Below are 21233 nucleotides of genomic sequence, written 5' to 3' on the forward strand. Positions count from 1 at the left end.
GCAGAGCTGGCACCGCACGGGCCGCCACCCGAGGATGGCGCAGGGGGGTTGGCGACCCGGGCATGCGACGAAGGCGCAGGGGGGCGCTGGCCACGCGACGCCCAAAAGGCCGTTGGCTGGTCGGCAATGGTGGTAACGGAGCGACGAGCTTCGATGCGTTGCTCGGTGAAGAGCAAACGAGAGAAGAGATCGTGCGGAGGAAGCGGCGGCTTGGCGTTGTGGACGGCCTCGGCAAGGTTGTCGTAGTCGGCATCGAGACCCTTAATAACGTAGCCGGTGAACTCGTCACTCAGCGGTCGACCGATAGAGGTCAATGTATCCGCCAAGACCTTGATTTTGTTAAAGTACGTTGTGACAGATGAGTCCAGTTTCTTGATATCATCAAGCTTGCTGCGAAGAGCCATGGAGTGGGCGGTGGAGGTCTGTGCAAATGCATGCTCCAAAGTCGTCCACGCATCCAAGGAGGAGGCAGCAAAGAGGCAAAGACCAGCAACCCCGTCGTCGAGGGAACCCTGGATGGCGGAGAGGATCGCTTGGTCTTGCTGCACCCACACACGGTGCGTCGGGTTGATGGCTGGGCCATGGACGGTGGGAATAACCTGCGGCGGACACGGCAGGGAGCCATCAACGTAGCCAAGGAGGGAGCGGCTGCGGAGCAGCGGTAGAACCTTGGCGCACCAAAACAAATAGTTGTCCGGCGTGAGGCGAGTCGTGATGAGGTTGTCGAAGTGGAACGTGCCGGAGATCATGGCGGCGTCGGTGGTAGCAACAACGGGAGCCGTAGGGGCTTCGGGTGCCACACCCGCGGGCTGATCATGGGAGGCCCCCGAGGTCGCCGACATAATGGCGAGTGTCGGGGACGAGCCAGCAGTGGCCGCAGGTGGCGCCAGCATCGCGGCGGTGGAGAACGCCATCGTCGACGGCGCGGGAGACGGCGGGATCGGAGCCGAGAACAACGAACCAACGGCGATGGTGCCGAAGACTTGGGGCCGCGGCGTCGCACCACCGTGGGCGGGAAGGTTGAGAAGGGCGGTCAGCGTCGCGGGGATGGCCCCGGAGCTGGCGGAACCGGAGGCGGAAGCGGTCATGGTAGCTGCGGCGGCAGCAGCCCTAGGGTTTGGGGCACGGCAGCAGCGGCGGTTGAGGTAGAGTTGTCGTAGGTCCTAGGTTTAGGCTGATACCATGTTAAACGTAGGATTTATGGGAATTGGCTCAACCCTTTAGGGGTGGCCTATCACATATATTTATAAGGTTACACAATATACAGATTACACAGTTGGGCTACGCTACAAAGTCTAACAGCCTATAACGCATTTCGTGTCAAGCAGGAGAAACTGTAGCCCGCGACAGGCTACGTATTCTAGGTTAATGATGGGGCTTTGCAGGACGATATTGCATTTCCCCACGCGATAAGAGGGGGTAACTCATCAGACTGACACAACTACATAGAGCCACCTTTTTTACTATGGTTCTGGCACCATGACAAAAGTTGCACTCTCCACTAGCTACCATACGCTGACGTTTTGAGCTCAGAACAACGTCCACGATCAGGTGTATCTCTTGACCGGAGATACTGAGGATTTAGGCAATGATTTACTTGCCACTCTGGGCAAGCTCTAAGGCGAACACAGGAGCAACGACATTTACTTTTTTTACTTAAAGGGCCACTGTAGCCCCCCCCCCCCCCCCCCCCCCCCCCCCTCCCCCAAAAAAAACTCAATATAAGGACAGGATCGTGGGCATTACAAGGAGACCGCTCCCAAACACTTCAAAAGCTAGGAAGAACTGCGTGCACTTAACTTAAGCTTGTAGTTTATTTGTTCATCATACATCAAACACACGTAAAGCAGGAGTAGCGTATTACATCTATGGGTGCCCTAAATCTGGGTAACTGCTAGGTGTAAGGAAGCTGTGAGAATGTATGAGCATTTTAGCCCTTGACCGAACAACTAAAGGGGGTCTCCACTGATCTCGACGATCACATGTCGACAAGTGGGATCACTCTCTTATATATGTGAAATTATGCAATTATTTTAAAAAGAAAACAAAATGAGAAAAAAAAACGCGAAAAAAAAGAGCCGAAGAAAAAACACTAAGGCCTACTTTGGTTTATAGGATAGGAATTTTATAGGAATAGGAAAAACATAGGAAGTGAGATGACATGCATCTCATTTCCTATAAAGAAGTCATTTGGTGCATAGGATAGGATTTTTTTTCATTGAGTCTAGGCTAATGTTTTTTTTCCTCCAAAATGTGAAGGATTGATTCCTATCCTACATAGGAATAGGAATCCATTCCTATAAACCAAAGGGCTTCAAAGGAATTTTTCCGTTGCAAATCCTATCCTATAGAGTTCCTACAAAATTCCTACAAACCAAAGGAGGCCTAAGAACCGAGTTTCTGGGGAAACCAAACAGAAAACCGCAGGAAAGCTGAGACCAGAAGGGAAAAAACGACGGAAAACCGGCTTAGCCCGCCCGCTGCGGGGCCGGCCCACGTCGGGGGCGAGCAGCGGCATTTGCGGGTTGGCCCAGCTACAGATGACCCAAACCCGATCACTCCCCGTTTGCTGTACAGTTGTTCTGCTCCGTTCTGGAAAAGAAAAAACTGTTCCGGTCCGCCGCCGCCGCCCCGCCCGCCCGCCCGCCCCGTGCTTCATCGGCTCATCGCTGCGCGAATTCTTCGCCGGAGCAACGCGGTCCCTGCACGCTCTCATCGCCCCCGCGCTGCCGGTAAGCTCTTCCGGCTTGCCCGCCCGGCCTCCCGCCTATCTCGGTCCCCAGTTCTCGCGCTCTCTGTCCAGATAGATCTAGACCTCACGCGGGCACTCTTCGCGCACGCTCTGATGTTGGTAGTTCGATGTTAGTAATCGCGACCAGCGAATCCTGTAGGCGATACCTATATCTGGGTGCATGTCTGATGTTTGCGGTACTGTAGAGAATCTGTTCTAAGAGTACATACCGCTCTGGTAAATTGACCGAATTCGCGCATCTGATTGGATGTCCTCTTTGCTCTCTGCAGCCGAAGATCCATTTTCTGAAATTGGCGCTGAATCGTGTACACAACGATTTCTTCTTCAAGTGGCAATGGTAAGTGAGTCTTGATTAGAAAGGGGCTACAGGTGATTGTGCAGCATGTCTACAGGTTGTGTTTAACCAACTTATTTTGCAGGATCCCAAGGGTCTTGACAGCGATAAGTCGGCGAGTAGGCTCTATGTGGGCAATCTGGATTTCAGGATATCAGAGTGAGTTTTTCTCTAGCGCATCTTCCTTCCAAGGTCGGCCTGGTGTTATGTGTAATCCAACATTATAGTGTGATTCTCCAGGTCTGACGTTATCAAGATGTTTTCCCCCTATGGAAAGATCATAGCTGAGGATTTCCTGTTGCATACGCGTGGCCCGAAGCGAGGCGAGCCTCGTGGTTATGCCTTTGTTCAGTACACTACCAAAGAGGTACGAGTAATATTCATTACTTGTTGCAAACATTGATGGGTCCTGGTAATTCTCACCTTTGCCACCTGAAGTGAGCATGCAGGAAGCTCAGTTGGCAAAGGAGAAGATGAATGGCAAGTTGGTCTGTGGACGTCCTGTGGTGGTTCACCTGGCGAGCGAGAAGTGCTTCCTAGATTCCGGTAATTCACAAAGAGCGCTGAAAGATAAGAAACTGGCAGGTGGTTCAGGAAGCAAATCAGCACAAACTGATCGTGCTGCAAAGATATCTGCGATAAAAAACAAGTTGAAGTCTCTGGAGAATGATGGCTGTAGCACAAAGAGACCAAGACTTAACCCAGATGACTTGAAAAGCACTGGAGAACAATCTGATAAGAAGCTTTGAAGTGAACTTAGTCAGCGCATGTGAACAGTGCCCTATTATGTTGGTTGCAGTTGTAATACTCTAGCTTTATTAAGTTAGACAGACTAAAGGTGTAACATTTCACAGTTCACTGGATTTGTACAACAGTTTGCACTAATCACCATTGCCAAGTAACAGTTAAGTCTTAATGGAGAAACCATTTTCCAATCTAGTTATCTAGCTAATGCTGGTCTATGCAGCTGATCTTCAGCCCACCCCATATACTTGCCCAACTGAATCGTGTCACAGTTGGTTTATTCAGCTCTTCTGAAATTGGAAGGTCACTTGCCTCTGAAATCATGTGGCGTAAAAGATCATTTTATGTTGTTACATCCTGGAGTTGAATAGGATGCATTTTGGATGTTTTTTTATGTTGTCACCAACCATACATGGCAATTTTGTTTTTCACTTTGTGCAAACTGATTCTGGTGGTAAGAAATGTGGTGCTGTCACTGCTTTGTAAGATTGGAACCCTCTTAGTCAAGGGGATTTTCTCCAAATGGGCATGTATCAGTACCAGTGCAGTGCTTACATTTATACACTAGAAAGTAGAACAGTATATACATTATACAGCAAGGATTGAATAACCATTTCGTTTTAATAAGCCATTTTGCTGTGATATCTCTGAATTTACTTAGATTTAAGAAACTCTAGAAAAATTTCATAATTGCTCAACGATCTGTTATATGTGATCTCTGTCAGCATTGTAAGCATCAGGCTTTTACTCATCTGTTGTCTCAACTAGAATATCTACATGGTTATTCCAGTATATTTGGGGAGTAGCATCTGATGAAATCTCATCTATGCCTATTTCGACTTCAGTGCTATTTATCCGTCTTACAATCTTGGAAGTGCACTTAGTTGGAAACATGCAAGTAACATTTACTTTTATTTATTTATGTTGCTATTTGAGTTAGTTTGCTGCCTGGACATCGTGCCAGCTCTAGCATCCATGTATATGATTTCTTGAGGGTCATTATTCTGAATAGTGAATACTAATGCAAGGTACTTGAGTAAATGTTCTGCAAATCTTTGCTCCTGGAAAAGCTAGGATTTGTGGGGACAGAATGTACTCGATTGCTCGACGAAGTATGACAACAAGCTCAGAATCTGTCATATATCACGAATTTACATGGCTGCCTGGTCGGCACAATTCATATGTAGTTGTTCTGTCCAATTTGTTGTCAAGTTTTGGAACACGGATCAGTGGCGAACCAGCATCAGTAGTCATTCATGTCTCCAAACCTTAGGTGTCATTTTTGCATTGCCTACCATAAAGTCATGTAGATAGCTGCCGGATGCTGCAAGTCTCACATCTCGTGGCATATTTGTTGTGCTAGAGCACATAATGGCGTCATCGTCGAATTATTCACTTTGTCGGTTTCTTGTTTTGTTCTTATTACAGAAGTACTTTTTGAAAGTTTGCTAAGATGCCATTGCACAGGCTTTAGTGTAGAAATCAAAGGCTGAGAATATGACGGTATCACCCTGTTTTCCTACTTGATCATTATCACCTATTTAATCATTACAATGGGGATGCATCATACATTGTACTCCCTCTGTAAAGAAATATAATAGTGATCTAAATGCTCTTATATTTCTTTTAGGGAGGGAGTATTACATATGCTAGAAGTTGTCGTCGACACCTTTTCTTCTTCATTTAGAGGCTACTTTTATACTGCTCAGGTTTCGTTACAGTTTTTGACTTGTCGTCAGTCATTAAATCCCATTTAGAGAATATGACGTGTCGTCACTCATTACATGTTATGTCACTATGTTAGTTTTCCTACTTGATCATTATTACACCTATTTAATCATTACAATGGGGATGCCTTATACATGTTGTATTAGATGTGTTGTTTTCTTCTTCATTTAGAGACTCCTTGTATTCTGCTCAGCTTTCATAACAGTTACCATGGGTACTCCGTCTTTAAAATTGTTTAGGATTGTATTTGCCAACTGGGATGCTTGTAGTAAGTAAACAACATCGGTCTCTACTCTACTGTTAAACCAACATAGTCCACAGCTGGGATGCTTAGGAAACAGTAAGCGTTCAACTTATGTTATCCATCCATAAAATTTCCCCTTACCTAAAAGAGTACAATCTGGTATTTCAAGAAAGTAAGGAGCTCTTCAACTTATGTTATCCATCCATATAATTTCCACAAAACGTGCAATGATTTCTGAGCAGGCGCAAAGTCCACACATGTTCCAGCCCGAAGCATAAACAAAGCGTCAAAGAACAACAAATCGTCAAAGACAATATATACAGTAGTAGATCTCCTGGACCAAGTATCTCCTTTAATCATGGGCAGAAATGCTTTTCAGCCTTCTTGTCCACACCTTTCTTTAACAGCTCAGTTTCCAACAAGGGTCTCTTTGTGGCGCGACGGCGCACACATCATGCAGACAGACACGCACCAAACTGTACATTCAGGCCGGTTTGGTTCCTTCTGGCTCCGGGGCAGCCTAGACCTGCACACCTTTAGTCCATCACATCACATCACAAAATACTCTACGCTTAATCATCACGCTGGGTTCGCCATGTGGTTTTTGTTTCACCGACTGAGCTCGCCGCTGAATAACAAAATGGCACACCGTACGCCATCGGACCGTTGTCCCCCGCCTCTTTTGAGGGCGTTGAGCTTTGTTCTTCTTCTGTCTCAGGACCAGGTTCGTGGGACGCCATCGAAAGCTCCCTTGAGAATCTGTGCTTGCTTCCCCCGTCAGCCTACACGTCTCATGCTCCGTGGTTTGAATATTGCAGGGCGGTACTCGGCCGAGGCGACATGAGGAGGATCACTGGGGCGAGCTCGCATGTGAAGGCCAATGGCTCCTGCCTCTTGGTTGGTTGGTGGGTTTCTGTCATGTTTGCTCGGAAAGAAAACCATAGAATATTTCCCCCAAAATTGTTAGTGGTAGATAGTGTTAACAGATTGTTCGCACTTGGTTAGATTTATGGTCTGAAAACATTGAGCATTGTTCCATGTAGATTCTGGAACTAGCTAGCTCGACCGCATATGGCAACATGTTAGGGAGATGCTCTCCTCTCTGCGGGAACACTCTTTTGTCCCGATTACCTCACCCACCCGACTAATCCCCTATTATTGCTGGCTGCATCCAAGAGCTTGTCTTTGACAGGTCTTTTGGGACTGAAATAGATATAACATTCATTTTGTTATTTGTCTTTCCCACTGCAAGGTCTGCAGCACGACAAGTGTCAACACAGAGTAGTACAGTACATGGCACACAAATGTAAGATGTTCTAACTTTTTTTCTAAATCGGATGTATATCGTCATGTTTTAGTGTATTTGTTCACTCATTTTGATCCGTATGCAGTTTATATTGAAATATTATTAAAAACATCTTATATTTGTGAGCGGAGGTAGGGTAACAGGATTTGCAAATGACGAAATTTAGAGCAACCTACGTGTGACACGTCCTTACAGTTTGGTCGGTGTGTAGTTTTAGATGATGCAAATGCGAATGATGATCATCACTTTGGCCCCGTTTGGATCATGGGGTTAGAGCTAGTTTGGGTTAGTTGGAGGCTCAAATAATCCAAAAGTATCCAAACAGGGAGGGTTAGAGTGGGTTAGTTCTATCTAACCCAACTATCCCGATGGAGAGGTGCTTATTTGGGTTAGAGTGGGTTAGAAAATAACTCTAACTCTAACTGTGTTAGAGTATCCAAACAGGGCCAAGGTCTATATCCACTGTAGTACGATGCAAAATGTACAGTATAATTCTCGAGCATATTTGGATGAAATTTTGCAAAGGCAACAGTCTGCTCCGTGCCCTGGAACAGTGAAAGGCACTCCTACATGGTGTGGAATTGCAGGCCTTTTTTAGCCTCTCCGTTGGAACAGAAAAAGAAGGGGACACGGCACCAAACGCCTCGTTTCAGAGACGTCAACCGGTCTGCTTGTTTCTTCTCTTTTCCCACACAGCCACCCCCCTCGCCCGCCCTTATATTATCTTCCTCGCCGGGCCACTCACTTCCCGCGCTCGCCTCGGTTCCCACGCACGCAGCTACCTCTGAGTCCTCACTCACGCGCACACTGATCCAAGCCTCTCCCTCGCGCACCGTCAACTAGGTGCGTCTATGGAGGCCTCGCCGTCTCGCAGCGACAGCTTCTCCCGCGCGTGGCTGGGCTGCAGGGCGTCCATCGAGCGTCTCGACGCCGACGCCGACGCTGGGCTCGGGTGCTCCTTCAACAGCTCCACGCCCTTCATCGACATGGACCCCGCGGAGCTCTTCTCCATGCGGTGGACGTCCTCCGCCGCAGCGCCGGCGGACGATGACGAGGAGGCTGCCGAGTTCGACTTTGGCCAGCTGACGTGCGCCGGCGCGCAGTGCTTCTCCCCGCTGCTCGTCGGCGCCGGACAGCCCCTCCTCCCGTACGAGCCGAGCATCGTGTCCTACTCCTACACCAACGCGTCGTCGCCTGCTTTCTACTCCGCGCAGAGCACGCCGGCCTCCGCGGCCAGCTCGCGCCGTCGTGGCCAGCACGCGCCAGCGCCGCTGGTGGCGACGCGGAGGATACTGCTCCGGTACCTGCGCCTCCTGGCGCCGCTGTGCCGGAAGGTGAGGGCGCTGCCGGTGCGTGCGCTCGCGCCGCGGTCGTCGTCCAGGGCTGCCGCCTCCGCCGCGGCGACGTCGTCCCCGGCGCGGCAGTCCACGTCCAGCTACGTGAGCGCCACGGAGTACTGGTGCCACGGCCACGCCGACACCGCCGTCAGCGACGCCATCCTCTACTGCAAGAAATCCATCCAGGGACGGCAGGATGCCGTGTAGGCCGGCAAAAAGATCGGCTTCTAGTGTACATCCTATATGCATATGGCACTTGAGTGTATAGCGTATACGTTATGAAGAAAGTATGATGAAGTGTGCTCCAAGGTGGTTTAACCTTGTGAAGCATTTTGAACAAGCACGTACGTTAACCTTGTGATGAAGCTACCCGTCACTGTCACTGTGCCCATTGCTAAGGACGAGATTCGGTTCAAAGGAAATTGTTAAGGAAGATACGCACTTCTGTCCTCCCCTTCTAATTGCCATGATTATGTGCGTATTATATATGTTAATATGTATGCATGCATCAGGGCAGACAGACCCCATGCGTTAGGTCAACAAACATCAACTTAATTACTTGATTATTGTGATTCGTTTGAGCAAACTCATGTGTTTGCCCCGGCAAGACGCATTACTAAACTCATTCAAACCAGCTGTAGGCTGCTGATATCGATCAGGTCAAGCCGAACGACCATGTCCAAGTCGCCGAGTCAAACATATAGCTGCACAGTTGATTCGTTATCTTCTAGGTCGTCCAGTCAGCCAGGGTAAGACGTACTCCAGTCAGCCAGGAGTAAGAGACATGTAGACCGTTCCATACGGACAATACGGTGCAATCTATCTCTGCAATCTTCCAAATGACAGTAGATACGCACAGGCATCGAACTTGCAGAGTAATATCATTGTGGCATGCAATTAGGCGGGAGAGAGAGAGAGAGAGAGGATACCCGACATGGACCGTTCACCGACCATACATGGGCTACCCCTCCCGACATGCGCCGGCCGGGGCCAATAATGTGATCGGATGGAAACCGGGTTGTCGTATCTCCCCGGCTCCCGACCGGCGAGTCGGCGACAGCTCTCCAAGGGCACGTAGAACAGTCCGCCCGAGCGCTACCCATCAGAGACCGAGAGAGACAATGCGCATGTAAACGTGAACATTCCAGCAGCAACGTCGCCTCTCACGGTGCAAAAATAGAATGGACCCGTCGCCCGTGGGATGGTCCCGTGCGCATATATGGCCCAGCCAGGCCACGGCAGCGCCATAGAAGATTTCGTTATCGCCAAAAATCCGGTCGATTGAGTTCGGTCTCCAGCTGTAGTACATAATCGGTGTTAGTGACGGCTTGAGTGAAGTGCACGTCCTCTTGTATACTTATGAAGACATCTACACCTGTGATCAGTGGTGGTAATCATTTGGCTACGCCGGCCGGTGGGCTGGACTCGATCGGTCCATGGATCGCTTTGAAGTGTGTCGACCTGTATGTGTGCTAGTGCGATGGATTTTCTTTCGGGGGGGCAGACAGGCAGTTCGCCGTGCTTGGTATCTAGTGCCAAGGAGATCGGGGTGGATCGTGTCGTCGCAAGAGGCCAAGCGAGAGTGACGGCGCGGCGGGGGCCTGCGTGTATGGGTGTTGGGGATGCGTCGGTTCGGCCGGGACCAGCGGCCGCGCGCCCACATGGGGCGACGACGGGGGAGGGAGCGAGCGGTCGAAGACGAACGCCCCCGCAAGCCCGGGAGCTCGGCGACAGGACAAGGCGATCGCTGCCGTTGGCCACAGCCCACGCAGCCGGTGGTAGCTCGAGAGCACCCTCACAGTCATACACGTCCGTCCCGCCGGGTCGACGTACCCCCGCGGTTTGCTGGTGCTGCTGGCATCATGATAGTGTTCTCCGGATGTTGGTCGGGAGTCGTGACGGCGTACCTAGCTGGCTGCTAGCCCGACCCATTGCGTGCCGGTTATTGTTGTAGTACTCCTACGTCTTGCGTTCGTTACGGCTACAGTTTGGAGATGAAACGTCCAGTCGACCGGCTGATCCGCATCAACACCACGTCACGTCGGAACTAGTCGAGGCATACGGAGGCCATGGCACTATCTGGTAATGAACAATCTCGGCACTTCAAAAATTACTCCACGGTCCTAAACCATCGAACAACCACTACCGCCGTCGAAACGAGCTGTCGACGCTTCGTTGTCGCATCTTCTCTATCAGAGCCAGCTATACCTTGTCGAAAAGTCTTTGTGTACGTGTCCCCTTAGAGCCAGCTTCCTGGAACCGCAATCACAACCGTTGAACCTTTGAATCGTCCAGAACCATCTAACACTAGATATCACCCGCGCATGTGCACGGCGAGGAAATCTAACCTCCTGCCACAGCAAGGCAAAACCAAGGAGGATCAAAGCCTGAAAGTCCAGCTCAAGGAAGAAGCATCATCGTCCATTTGAACATCATCCCTTGCAAGGACTAAAAAACCCACCTGAACAACTAGTTGTAGCCGGGGCATCGGGATTGTCCTCCCTGTCCCAGCTGTTGGAGTGGCAAGCAGAGGGGGGACGAATCCATGGGCTTGCAGATGGAGCCTGGCAGAGATAAGTTCACATCAGCCAGGGGAACGAAAGGAAATGAGTGATGGAATTTCTACTTCACAATAATAATGAAAAAAAACTTGGGTAGATGTGTCAATCTCGATGAGGTTGGGGTATACCCTAATTTTCAAAATAAAATAAAATGAAACGAAGGGAGAAATTTTCTACAAAGTCGTTACAATCGTTCCTAAGAAGTTCGTCGGGGCATGTAGAAGAAAATTGATCACCAACCGATACATTGAGCGTTCCTCGTAGCAAAATGAACCAATCATGAGTGGCTCATCAAATGTCTTATCACCTTCTTTCGTGCGCTTAACCTCAGACCATTTTGCATTCTCCGATCTTCGCTTTTTCCTTTAAATGCATTCGTTCATTCTTTTTTTCCGAGGGGCATTCAATACACCCTATTTGCTTTATAAGAAGTTTGCAAACCTTTTGTTTTGAGGATTTTCTTAGTGGCCTTTTGAGGTGATCGTCACCAAAAAAAGTTAATCAAAAGAATTCATGAGAGCCCTTGCAATCTAAGCTCCACCTCGCTGCGGTATAATAATAACAAGAGTACTCTAATAATAATAGCGAAAATCTTTTGGGTTTCATCTTCAACAGCCCTCCTCCTTTACCCGGGCTTTGAATCGGTCATGATGAGACAACATAGGCAGAGTTGCTGCGGTATAATAATAAATAACAATTAAAAAAACTTACAGTGTGCAGCACGCATTCCCCCTTCATTTTTTATTTTTGTAGAACAAGTTTTTTGGGGTGTGCAGCAGTCGCACACATGGCCCAGCCCGACGCGCTTCAGGCCGGCCCACGTCTCGGCGGCAGGCCGTGAGCCCGTGACACGCCCGTATCGGCCACTGTCGCTCTCCTTCTCTCCTCTCTCTCTCTTCCACCGCACCGTGTGGGCGGGCGTGTACACACACTGACACACGAGACAGCCGCATCCCCTCACTCCACCACCTCACCTGCTGCTACTGCTCGCCAACCCTAATCCCCCCAGCTCGGCGCACTAGCGCTCGCCCCGCCCCACCCCGCCCCACCCCACTGCACCGCGCTCGCGGCCGGCGGCAAGCGGGGCGGACTCGCGCGCGCCGTCTCTCAGCTCCCGCCCCCGGCGGCGCGGCAACCAGGCCGCGGGCCCGGCGTTGAGGGGAAAGCCGGATCGGCACGCTTCAGATCCAGCGACGCCGAAGGGAACCGAGGTGAGGCGCTCGCTAGTGTGTTTAGGACGAGGTGCTCTCGGCGTAGTTTAATGCCTGGCCACCCGCACAGCAAATCTGCGGTTGTGTGTATGGCATTTACTTAGCATTTTCTTTTATTTTCTGGAATAGGGAGTAGAGGTAGGGGGAGTAACTTTTCCTGCTCTAAATCTGTGAAGTGATTAAATTCTGTCGAATTAGTGATGTTCCCAAGAATGCTTGCGAAATAGATGCTCCACAGTCGAGTTTCTCACGGAACAGCTATCTAGTACTCCCTCCGTTCCATAATGTAGTGCCTATAGATTTTTTGAGAAGTCAAACTTTACAAACTTTGACCAAGTTTGTAGAGAAAAATATTTATATTTACAATACCAAAAATATATAATGTGAAACTACATCTTATGATGAATCTAGTGATATATGTTTCGCACTCTAGATGTAAATATTTTTCTCCACAAACTTGGTCAAAGTTTGTGAGGTTTGACTTTAAAAAAAATCTATAGGCACTACATTATGGAACGGAGGGAGTACTACTATAGCAAAGAGCTAGGCAGCTAGTATCGTATGTGTTCACGCAAGGGTGGAGCTACTTAGGTGTACTGCTGGTCGGTTCTTCTAATTCAACTGCAAACAAATTGTTCCATATTGTGTAGCTCAAGCAAATGTTGTGATTTCTGCTTATGATTCTGTGTGTCCCTTGTGCAATCGGCAGTCCTGCATGTAGATGTTCTCCGAATTTCATACCAACTAGCCCCCCCCCCCCCCCCCCCCCCCCCAACCCACACAAAAGGTCTCTAGTGGACCAGAATGTTATCTGTAGAAAACCAATTGCTAACCGCAGTTTAATTGCATGACAACTTCCTACTCAGTTTCCCTGCATAGTTTTAGTTTTGTCGATTGGAATCATACCTGAAAATTATATGGAAGTGTTTATTTATCTTAATAACTTATTAGAAATGGATAACTTCATGCGTCCTCGCGTGTGCAGTTAGGAAATATTTTTCAGTGAATTGATCCGCATGTGGATAGTTCTGAGCAGAAGTACTTAATTATATGCCGCATTTGACTAAAATTTTAATCTTTCATTTTGCTTTATTATCTTTTTGCAGGTTTTTTATCCTATTTGTTTTGTGCGGGTGCTACTGCCTCCAATGATCCTGCGAGTTCCCCTCTTAAACTTGTGCTGGGACTGAGGACCTTGTGTGCAGTCTCATGCGTGCATTGACATCTTCAGGTTAAAATGGAGAGGGGCTCTGGTTCTTGTTTTCATGGTGAGTCGTTTTCACCTACACAGAAATTTTTCATGCATATAATTAGACAGTATATTTGATTTGGTTAAAACTCAATGTTTCTCGTAAGCTGGCAGAAACTGAAGGGGGCGGGGGGATCTCACATATGATTTTAGAAGACTGTTTGAACCTCTACTTAATTAATGGAAGCTTCTTAAGGATACATTGTCTTCTGCTGCATATGAATGTCTAATCTAGACTGTCACCATGTTGTTATAAAGTCCCATCATCAATATGAGATGGTACAACCATTGATAATGTATTTTCAAAATACTTACATGGGAGCATTACTTTCCATGTGAAAATAAATAAATAACTATTGGTTTGACTTTCCTCGACAACACACACACACTGTATAGGTCTATAATGTTATGTTCTACTACCTCTGTAAATTTTATAAGACGTTTTAGGTCACTAAAGTAGTGACCTAAAATGTTTGGTAAAAGTTTACACAGGGAGTACATTCTAAAAGTCCAAAATACATGATAGTCACAAGGTGATGATTATTGCTAGTCATTAGTCCAATACAAGTGCAGCTATGATACTAGTGATTTTAGGAAACTAACTGAGGTTTAAAAAGTAGATGCACATTACTTTTTAGCTAGACGTCCATATGTAAAAGTGCTTTGTGTGTGATTTTTGTGACCACTGTCTTTGATGTGCTATGCTAAAAGTAAGATTTCATTGCAGGTATAGTGTGTCATTGGCTTGTATTGGTATTGATATGGCTTTGTGGCTGTCAACATGTTCTGTCTCAGCAAACGACACTTAAACCAAAAGATAAATTTCTTCTGTCTGACCCACCTATTGGTCTCTTTGATCCGATAGAGATTTCGCCATCTGTTCTCCCACACAATACCAACCCAGTCGAGCCACTGTCACCAATGTATCCAAACTACACATCCTATGATCCGGTTTTGACTGGAAAATGCCATGTGAACTTTTCTGATCTCTCTTTTATTATGGACAAGACGGCGTCTGATTGTTCTGTACCTTTAGCACCACTAGTTGCCGATGTTATATGTTGTCCCCAAGTTAGTAGCTTGATGGATATATTCCAAGCTGCATATGGTGGTGGAAACAATACGCTTGTTCTCAATCAAGCTTCAGCAAATGCTTGTTTCTCTGACATCATGAGCATACTTGCAAGTAAAGGGGCAAACACCAACATCCCTGAGTTGTGTACTCTGAGGCCATCAAATCTTACTGATGCTTCTTGTCCCGTGAAGGATATTAGCTCGTTTGAGAGAATGGTTAATGTAAGCAAACTCCTGGATGCATGCAGCAGTGTTGATCCACTGAAAGAGTGTTGTAGGCCAGTTTGCCAACCTGCAATAGTGGAGGCAGCGGTTCATATATCCTCAGGAGGGGCAAGCATGTTCGGAAGTACTACCATACCTGGAAGTGCGGCTGGAATTAATACTGTCAGTGACTGTAAAGGGGTGGTTCACTCCTACTTATCTATGAAACTTTCATCAGAAGTGGCGAACACTGCTTTCAGAGTATTATCTGGCTGCAAGGTGAACAAAGGTATACAACTTTTGCTAGTTTTGGTTGGTACATTAATATTTTCTCTCTGATGTTAATCCCTTGCTTGGGTTGCTGTGATACCAAGATTTCACGAAGTTCATCATACTTCAATTACAAGTGCCTTTTTTTTTGTACAATCCGACCCTCCTGTCATCACTGCTGTCAGTGTCATCATACTAATGCATGGCATCAAGTGGAAATTCTGAGTCTTGTTCTGAATTATGCAGTCTGTCCACTGGAGTTCGATGATCCTTCTTCAGTCGTTAAGGCATGTGGCAAGGCATCTTCAAGGCCTTCATGCTGCACAGCGTTGCAATCTTATATCGCAACTAGACAGAAACAAATATTTGTCACAAACTTGCAAGCAATTAACTGTGCAACAATGTTCGGATCAATGCTACAGAAAGCTGGTGTGGGGAATGATATTTATGGGCTGTGTGATATTGACCTGAAAGATTTTAGCCTGCAAGGTATGCACAAAGATATTACTCCCTCCGTTCCAAAATAGATGACTCAACTTTGTACTAACTTTAGTACAAAGTTAGTATAAAGTTGGGTCATCTATTCTGGAACGCAGGGAGTAGTTCTCTTCAATATTTGCTTCATCTCGGAACACAAAATAACATTGTCTATTTTCCATGGCACCATTTGTCAAATTGGAGCAGCTTTTGGGCAGCAAGGTTAGTTCTGTTCGATCAACTTTATCTGGTTCATCATAGATATGTACTTGTGTGGTTCTGTGCTAAATTCAGTATTTCATTCTGTAGGTTGTCTACTTCGGAGCTTACCTACGGACATTGTATTCGACAACGTTACGGGCATTAGCTTTACGTGTGATTTGAGTGACAATATTGTAGCACCATGGCCATCGTCATCGTCTCTCCAGTCTTTGTCGCTGTGTGCTCCAGGTGAGAGGGAACTCACAAATATGCTTTGAAATGCATGCGGCACGAAGAAATAAGAGAACTTCCTTGCGACTGTGCATGTATTCACAATAAACTTTTGTCTGTTTCGGTTTCAGAAATGTCATTGCCTGCATTACCGGTCTCGCCATTATCAGGAAGCTCAGGTACTTCAACAGTCTCTCGCTCGCTAGTACAACCGCGGGTCCATTCGCTTGCTATTTGTTTCCAAAGAGACATTGCTAACAGATTGAAATAATATTTGTCACGACAGCAGGTATCTCCAGAACTGGAATTGGGATTCTGCTGCCTGTTGTGCTCCTCACCACGACCATCTCCCTCTGAGAAAAGCACGCCATGTACCGAGCCAGGAGCATCGTAATTTTCCCCGCTGTGCAAGCCCCGCGTTGTAAATTATGTCGCATTGCATTCTTGTAAATGAGCCTTTCCCTTCTCCCCTTCCATTTTGTCCAGCAGATAGCATTGTGATGTGCTAGAGAGTACCGTTGTACCTTTTGAGACATTATCTCTGGAAGTAAAATCTACCTAAACTTTGGCTGGTCACCTGGCATGGATTGCGATTTGCGACAGTGGATGATATGAACCGAACTGGTATGGCTGTCGATTCTCGGGATCATACAGTGCAGCAATCAGGTTTATGCCTCTAAATTTTCAGTGAGCATATTGAAGTATAACTAAAAACCGATAAAATTTGCTAAATGTATTAGGTACATCCGTATCTAGACAAATCTAAGACAAGAATTTTGGGATGGAGGGAGTATGTCACAAGTCACTGATATTTGATATGATACATGTGGAACCAGCTCCTCAGAATATATTACTCAACCAGTGTAGTGTGTCAATCTTAGACTGACAGTGTAACTGGTGAGAAACATGGCGAGCCCAGAGTTTGCACTACCAAATAGCTCAAAGCTATCGTCGCTAGTCTGTAGAGTAATTGCAGATTGAAGAATTAACACAGATTGTTGAATAAGTTACAATGGCCCGTCGCTAGTCTGTAGAGTAATTGTAGATTGAAGAGTTAACACAGATTGTTGAATAAGTTACAATGGCCCATTGATCGGCCAATATTCTTGTAAGATGAAGTTGCAATGCAATGGAGCACACATTGTCAGCGACCCAATTACGGCCACAGCAGCCCATGGGCCGGGCCTGGTTGAGTGCCACATGAAGGGAGGCCTGACTACAAGTATCCACGTAGGAAGCAGCGAAGAGGCATCCGGGCTTGGATCAGGCAAAGGCAACGGCGGCTCTCTCCTTACCCTTATCTTCTCCTACCTGCTGTTCTTCCTCCTCCCTCCTTCCCCAAATCCATGTATCTGAACTCGAATCATCTGTAATGGAGTAATTCGCGTGCGGAACCTAACATCGTGGCATCAGAGCCTTCTCACCACCCTTCCAAAATTCGTTCAAAATTTTGCCCAATTTTTTTTCCCTCGCACCATTCTCTCCACCACCATGCATCCCGAGTTGAAAGCTTGCCTTGACGAGTTCAAGGCGAAGGCTCAGGCACGCTTCGAGGCCAGTGCCAGGCTGTTCGCGCAGCACGACGAGCTGCTCTCCAAGCTCCTCACGGGAGCTTCGACCCCGCAGCCGGCGCGCTCTGCGGTCATGGCCTCCAATGGCGACCTCACTGTCAACGCCACTGTCGTGGCGGTCGTCCCCGACACCTCTTCCTTTGCCACCAAGGCCCAAGAGGTCATCGCGCCCCCCTATGGCGCGTTCCTGGACTCCATCGATCTGATGCCCATGACCTGTTCGATGGCTGGCTCGACCCAAGTCGCCTGTGCTGCGAACGCCAACGAGGTCCACAACGTCACCACATCCGTCCGCCTCGAGCCTTTGGTCGCCCACATCCACCAGGAGGTCGACGCCGAGATCGTCACCCCGGTGGCAACCACCACCGATGTCTTCTCCGCCACTACCCAAGCCCAAGAGCCCCCCACGTCCGCCAATGATTCATCCCCAGTTTCCATTGAGATGATGGCCGTCACCTGCTCGACGGAGTGCTTGACCCAAGAAGTAGAGCAACTCATGCCGGAGTCTTCTATCAGCACCAACACCGCTACTTCCGAGGTTCTGTCCTCTGCGCCCGTCACCTCCGACATCATCCCAAGTGTTGCCACGGCAGCCAATCCAGTGTCGACGAAGTGCTTGGCAGAAACCCATGTCTACGCAAATGACTCTGTGCAGCTTCTGATCGCCGCCATCGACAGTGCCGACGAGACACATGCCACTGCCACCACTGAGAGCTTTGAACATCAACCATGGCCACCGCCTGTAGAAGTGCAGACCAGTCACATGGGACAACTTTTCAGGCCTAGCCCGTGGCCGTCGTTCAGACCTCTATCAGTCACAAGCTACCCGGAAGAGACATGTTCAAGTATCCACAGTCAATCACATAGAGGTTCCTGCTTTAGTCCTTGGTTAGTTTGGTTGATGTTCAGAGATGTTCACCTGGAGAAGCATGGTAATGGAACTGATACAATCATGCCGTGCACCAGTGGAATTCAACATAATGTGCCTGAACGTTTAAGTGAAATTGCAAGGAGATGTTCGGTTGATGTTCAGATATGTTCGCCGGGAGATGGTCTAGCAATCGCAAGGGAGTCCGATGTTCCTATGAAAATCAGAAAAATGGATAAAGGCTCCGTGGGTTCAAGTGTGGCTGTAGATGTAATCTCTCTTACAAGATGTGCAACATGCAAATATCAATTTTCAAGAGATTCAAGCATGACTGATTTTCCGGCTGGATCAGAAGTTGAAAACGAAGATGAATATTATGAATGGAATACAACTCCTGGATTGGTTGGGTGTGAAGCTAGCTTAAACCTCCAGAGTATAGACGAATGCTCAGCAGACACTGACAGCGAAACTGATAAACATCTGACAGTTGCGAGTTTCTTGGTGATTTGAACCCCTCATCTCTTCAGAAGTACTCCCTACTTATGTCTGAACTAGAATCCCAATTTGCATATTCCAGAAAGGTGGACAACTTATTCAAAAATGGTGTTCTGCTGCTAGTTGATAACTCTTGCTTGGTAAATTCAGTATGCTTTGTACCTGGTCATCAGAATGATCTTGCTGTTACTAATGTCGATGGCATGCTCAAGTCGACTGCTGAAGATAACTGCAGTACACGCATTTTAATACAGGGAAATGCATTGCGTTTTCCCTGTGAGGCTAGACCTGAACAGCATGAGGACATATGCAACAGGGAGAGTGCCGCTGGAGTTTCTACAAATTTGCAAGTGCAAGAGCATGCTGCCATATGCAACTTTCCTACATCCGACCATCAGTCAAGGATGAAAGAAAACTGCAAGAAATGCTACCTTATACTCCATTGCAGAATTTTCTGGTCTCTTCAGTGGAGCAGTAAACCATGGTCTTCTGGACATCTTGAATCTTATCTGAATTCTTACTCAATCAGCGTCACTCTGAATTGCAACTATGGGCATTTGTATGTGCAGCTTGAGAAGTTACGGGCCACTGGAATTGAGGGAGAGATATTTGGTCAAAACTGTACTTCCTGCTGCGTCTGGGATCTTTGAGCCGAGCCAAGGAATTCAAAGGATAGTTCTGCACAGTTTCACAAAGTCCAGTCTAGGTGCAACCTCAAATGGCCCATTCCAGCAGCTCCATTCACAAATGTGCATCAACTACTTGGATATATGAGTTCGCTTTGCTTTGGTTTTATTCAAGGAGTTTCCTGTGATTATGGTTCTTCTACTTCTGCTTGTACTCTCTACATTGGTGATCAATCCCCGGTGGCCTTCATTCCATCCGCAAGAACTGCTCCTTATGTTGTGTGGTCTACAAGATATATGCAGATCGTCTTTGAAGGATCACATGAGGGTCTAATTCTTCATACAGAATTCAGAAGCTATATGCGAACTAATTCAGAGTCTCTGCACCTCATTGGAGTTCTTGGGGAATTGACTCAATCTTGGAGCTTTACTGATCATGTCAGTACCTTGTCAAGCTATTGGTGGTGTTTCTCTTGGGGACCAGATTGGGATCCAGGAGGACCGCTCTTGGATGTTTCATCCCCAATTTCAACTAGTATGCACACTCCATCTCCAGAAGAAAGCATGGAATGCACGGGCTCAAAATGGTTACCACCAAAGGGGACTGCCACTGGTATGGAACAAGATGAAAATAATATTGGTATCCACCTCAACCTCGTTCAAGTACACCTTGACAATGGCTACTTCCGCGACAAATACCACGAAAAATCTGACATGATCAAGGATCTTCAAGCACCCTGGGACCCTGGTGAGCCCTGCGTGAAAGCGGCTTGGGGTCAAGCCGAATCTCAAGGGGTAGGGGATGTCAGCGACCCAATTACGGCCACAGCAGCCCATGGGCCGGGCCTGGTTGAGTGCCACATGAAGGGAGGCCTGACTACAAGTATCCACGTAGGAAGCAGCGAAGAGGCATCTGGGCTTGAATCAGGCAAAGGCAACGGCGGCTCTCTCCTTACCCTTATCTTCTCCTACCTGATGTTCTTCCTCCTCCCTCCTTCCCCAAATCCATGTATCTGAACTCGAATCATCTGTAATGGAGTAATTCGCGTGCGGAACCTAACACACATTCTTTTGTATCGTTGCACGTCATTCAGGGATACTTCTTCGAAGGATTGTGGCCAATATTCTTGTAAGATGAAGTTGCAACGCAATGGAGCACACATTCTTGTGGATCGTTGCACGTCATTCAGGGATACTTCTTCGAAGGATTGTTTACTGGAACTCATGGTGGTGTCGTTTGCTTCCTCTTTGCTTTAGCTGTATATAAATAATTAGATATTGATCTATATACATGGATGTATTTTGTATGTAAGCTGACTATTCATGTGTGAGTTTACAAAACTGTGTGCCAAATTGGAAGAAAGTTATCTCTTTCATTCAAGTCAGTTCGGGCAGAGTATAAACCTTGTAGCATTTTTGCTTAGCAATGCTATCCACAAAGAAACAGAATGAAAAGACGACTAATATCCCAGAATCAAGAAGAACGTGCATGTGCTCCGTTGGGGGTTGCTGAACCTTATGCCAACCAGGCGCCACAGAAGACATGGCAGAACACCCATCCAACAGAACGGTGAAGGAACGGATGAGACATATAGCAAATCCGCAGGCGAACCGCATATCCAAATATTCAGATCTTTAACCTGTATCAAAATAAGAAATTTGAATGAAATATTCTGTCTAAAACATATTTTAAGATAGCCCATTCATCAAGCAGTTAGGCATGTGTATTAAAATGAATCGAGCAAAATTA

The 21233-nt window shown here is 47.3% G+C and overlaps 3 protein-coding genes across 4 annotated transcripts; all 3 read left to right on the forward strand.

Annotated features, from left to right (window-relative positions):
- Positions 1-2641: 2641 nt before the first annotated feature.
- Positions 2642-4025, forward strand: LOC123124649 (probable RNA-binding protein 18). Its single transcript, XM_044545259.1, has 5 exons — positions 2642-2732; positions 3022-3089; positions 3172-3245; positions 3327-3453; positions 3536-4025. Exons 2-5 carry the CDS (start codon positions 3087-3089, stop codon positions 3833-3835), a joined length of 504 nt encoding a protein of 167 aa, XP_044401194.1. The 5' UTR covers positions 2642-2732; positions 3022-3086; the 3' UTR covers positions 3836-4025.
- Positions 4026-7857: 3832 nt separating this feature from the next.
- Positions 7858-8878, forward strand: LOC123124750 (probable membrane-associated kinase regulator 6). The gene has a single exon (XM_044545340.1). The coding sequence runs from the start codon at positions 7960-7962 to the stop codon at positions 8650-8652; it is 693 nt and encodes a 230-aa protein (XP_044401275.1). The 5' UTR covers positions 7858-7959; the 3' UTR covers positions 8653-8878.
- A 3049-nt stretch (positions 8879-11927) lies between these two features.
- On the forward strand, positions 11928-16506 carry LOC123049153 (uncharacterized GPI-anchored protein At1g61900). Of its 2 annotated transcripts, none has more exons than XM_044472142.1 (8): positions 11928-12217; positions 13324-13485; positions 14194-15033; positions 15261-15503; positions 15699-15713; positions 15801-15941; positions 16055-16102; positions 16210-16506. In XM_044472142.1, exons 2-8 carry the CDS (start codon positions 13455-13457, stop codon positions 16278-16280), a joined length of 1389 nt encoding a protein of 462 aa, XP_044328077.1. In that variant the 5' UTR covers positions 11928-12217; positions 13324-13454; the 3' UTR covers positions 16281-16506. The 2 variants fall into 2 exon arrangements, with proteins under 2 accessions (XP_044328077.1, XP_044328081.1); XM_044472146.1 differs by having other exon boundaries at positions 16213-16506.
- The last annotated feature ends 4727 nt before the right edge of the window (positions 16507-21233 follow it).

The sequence above is a fragment of the Triticum aestivum genome, chromosome 1A (genome assembly GCF_018294505.1).
Source record: "Triticum aestivum cultivar Chinese Spring chromosome 1A, IWGSC CS RefSeq v2.1, whole genome shotgun sequence".
NCBI lineage: Eukaryota > Viridiplantae > Streptophyta > Magnoliopsida > Poales > Poaceae > Triticum > Triticum aestivum.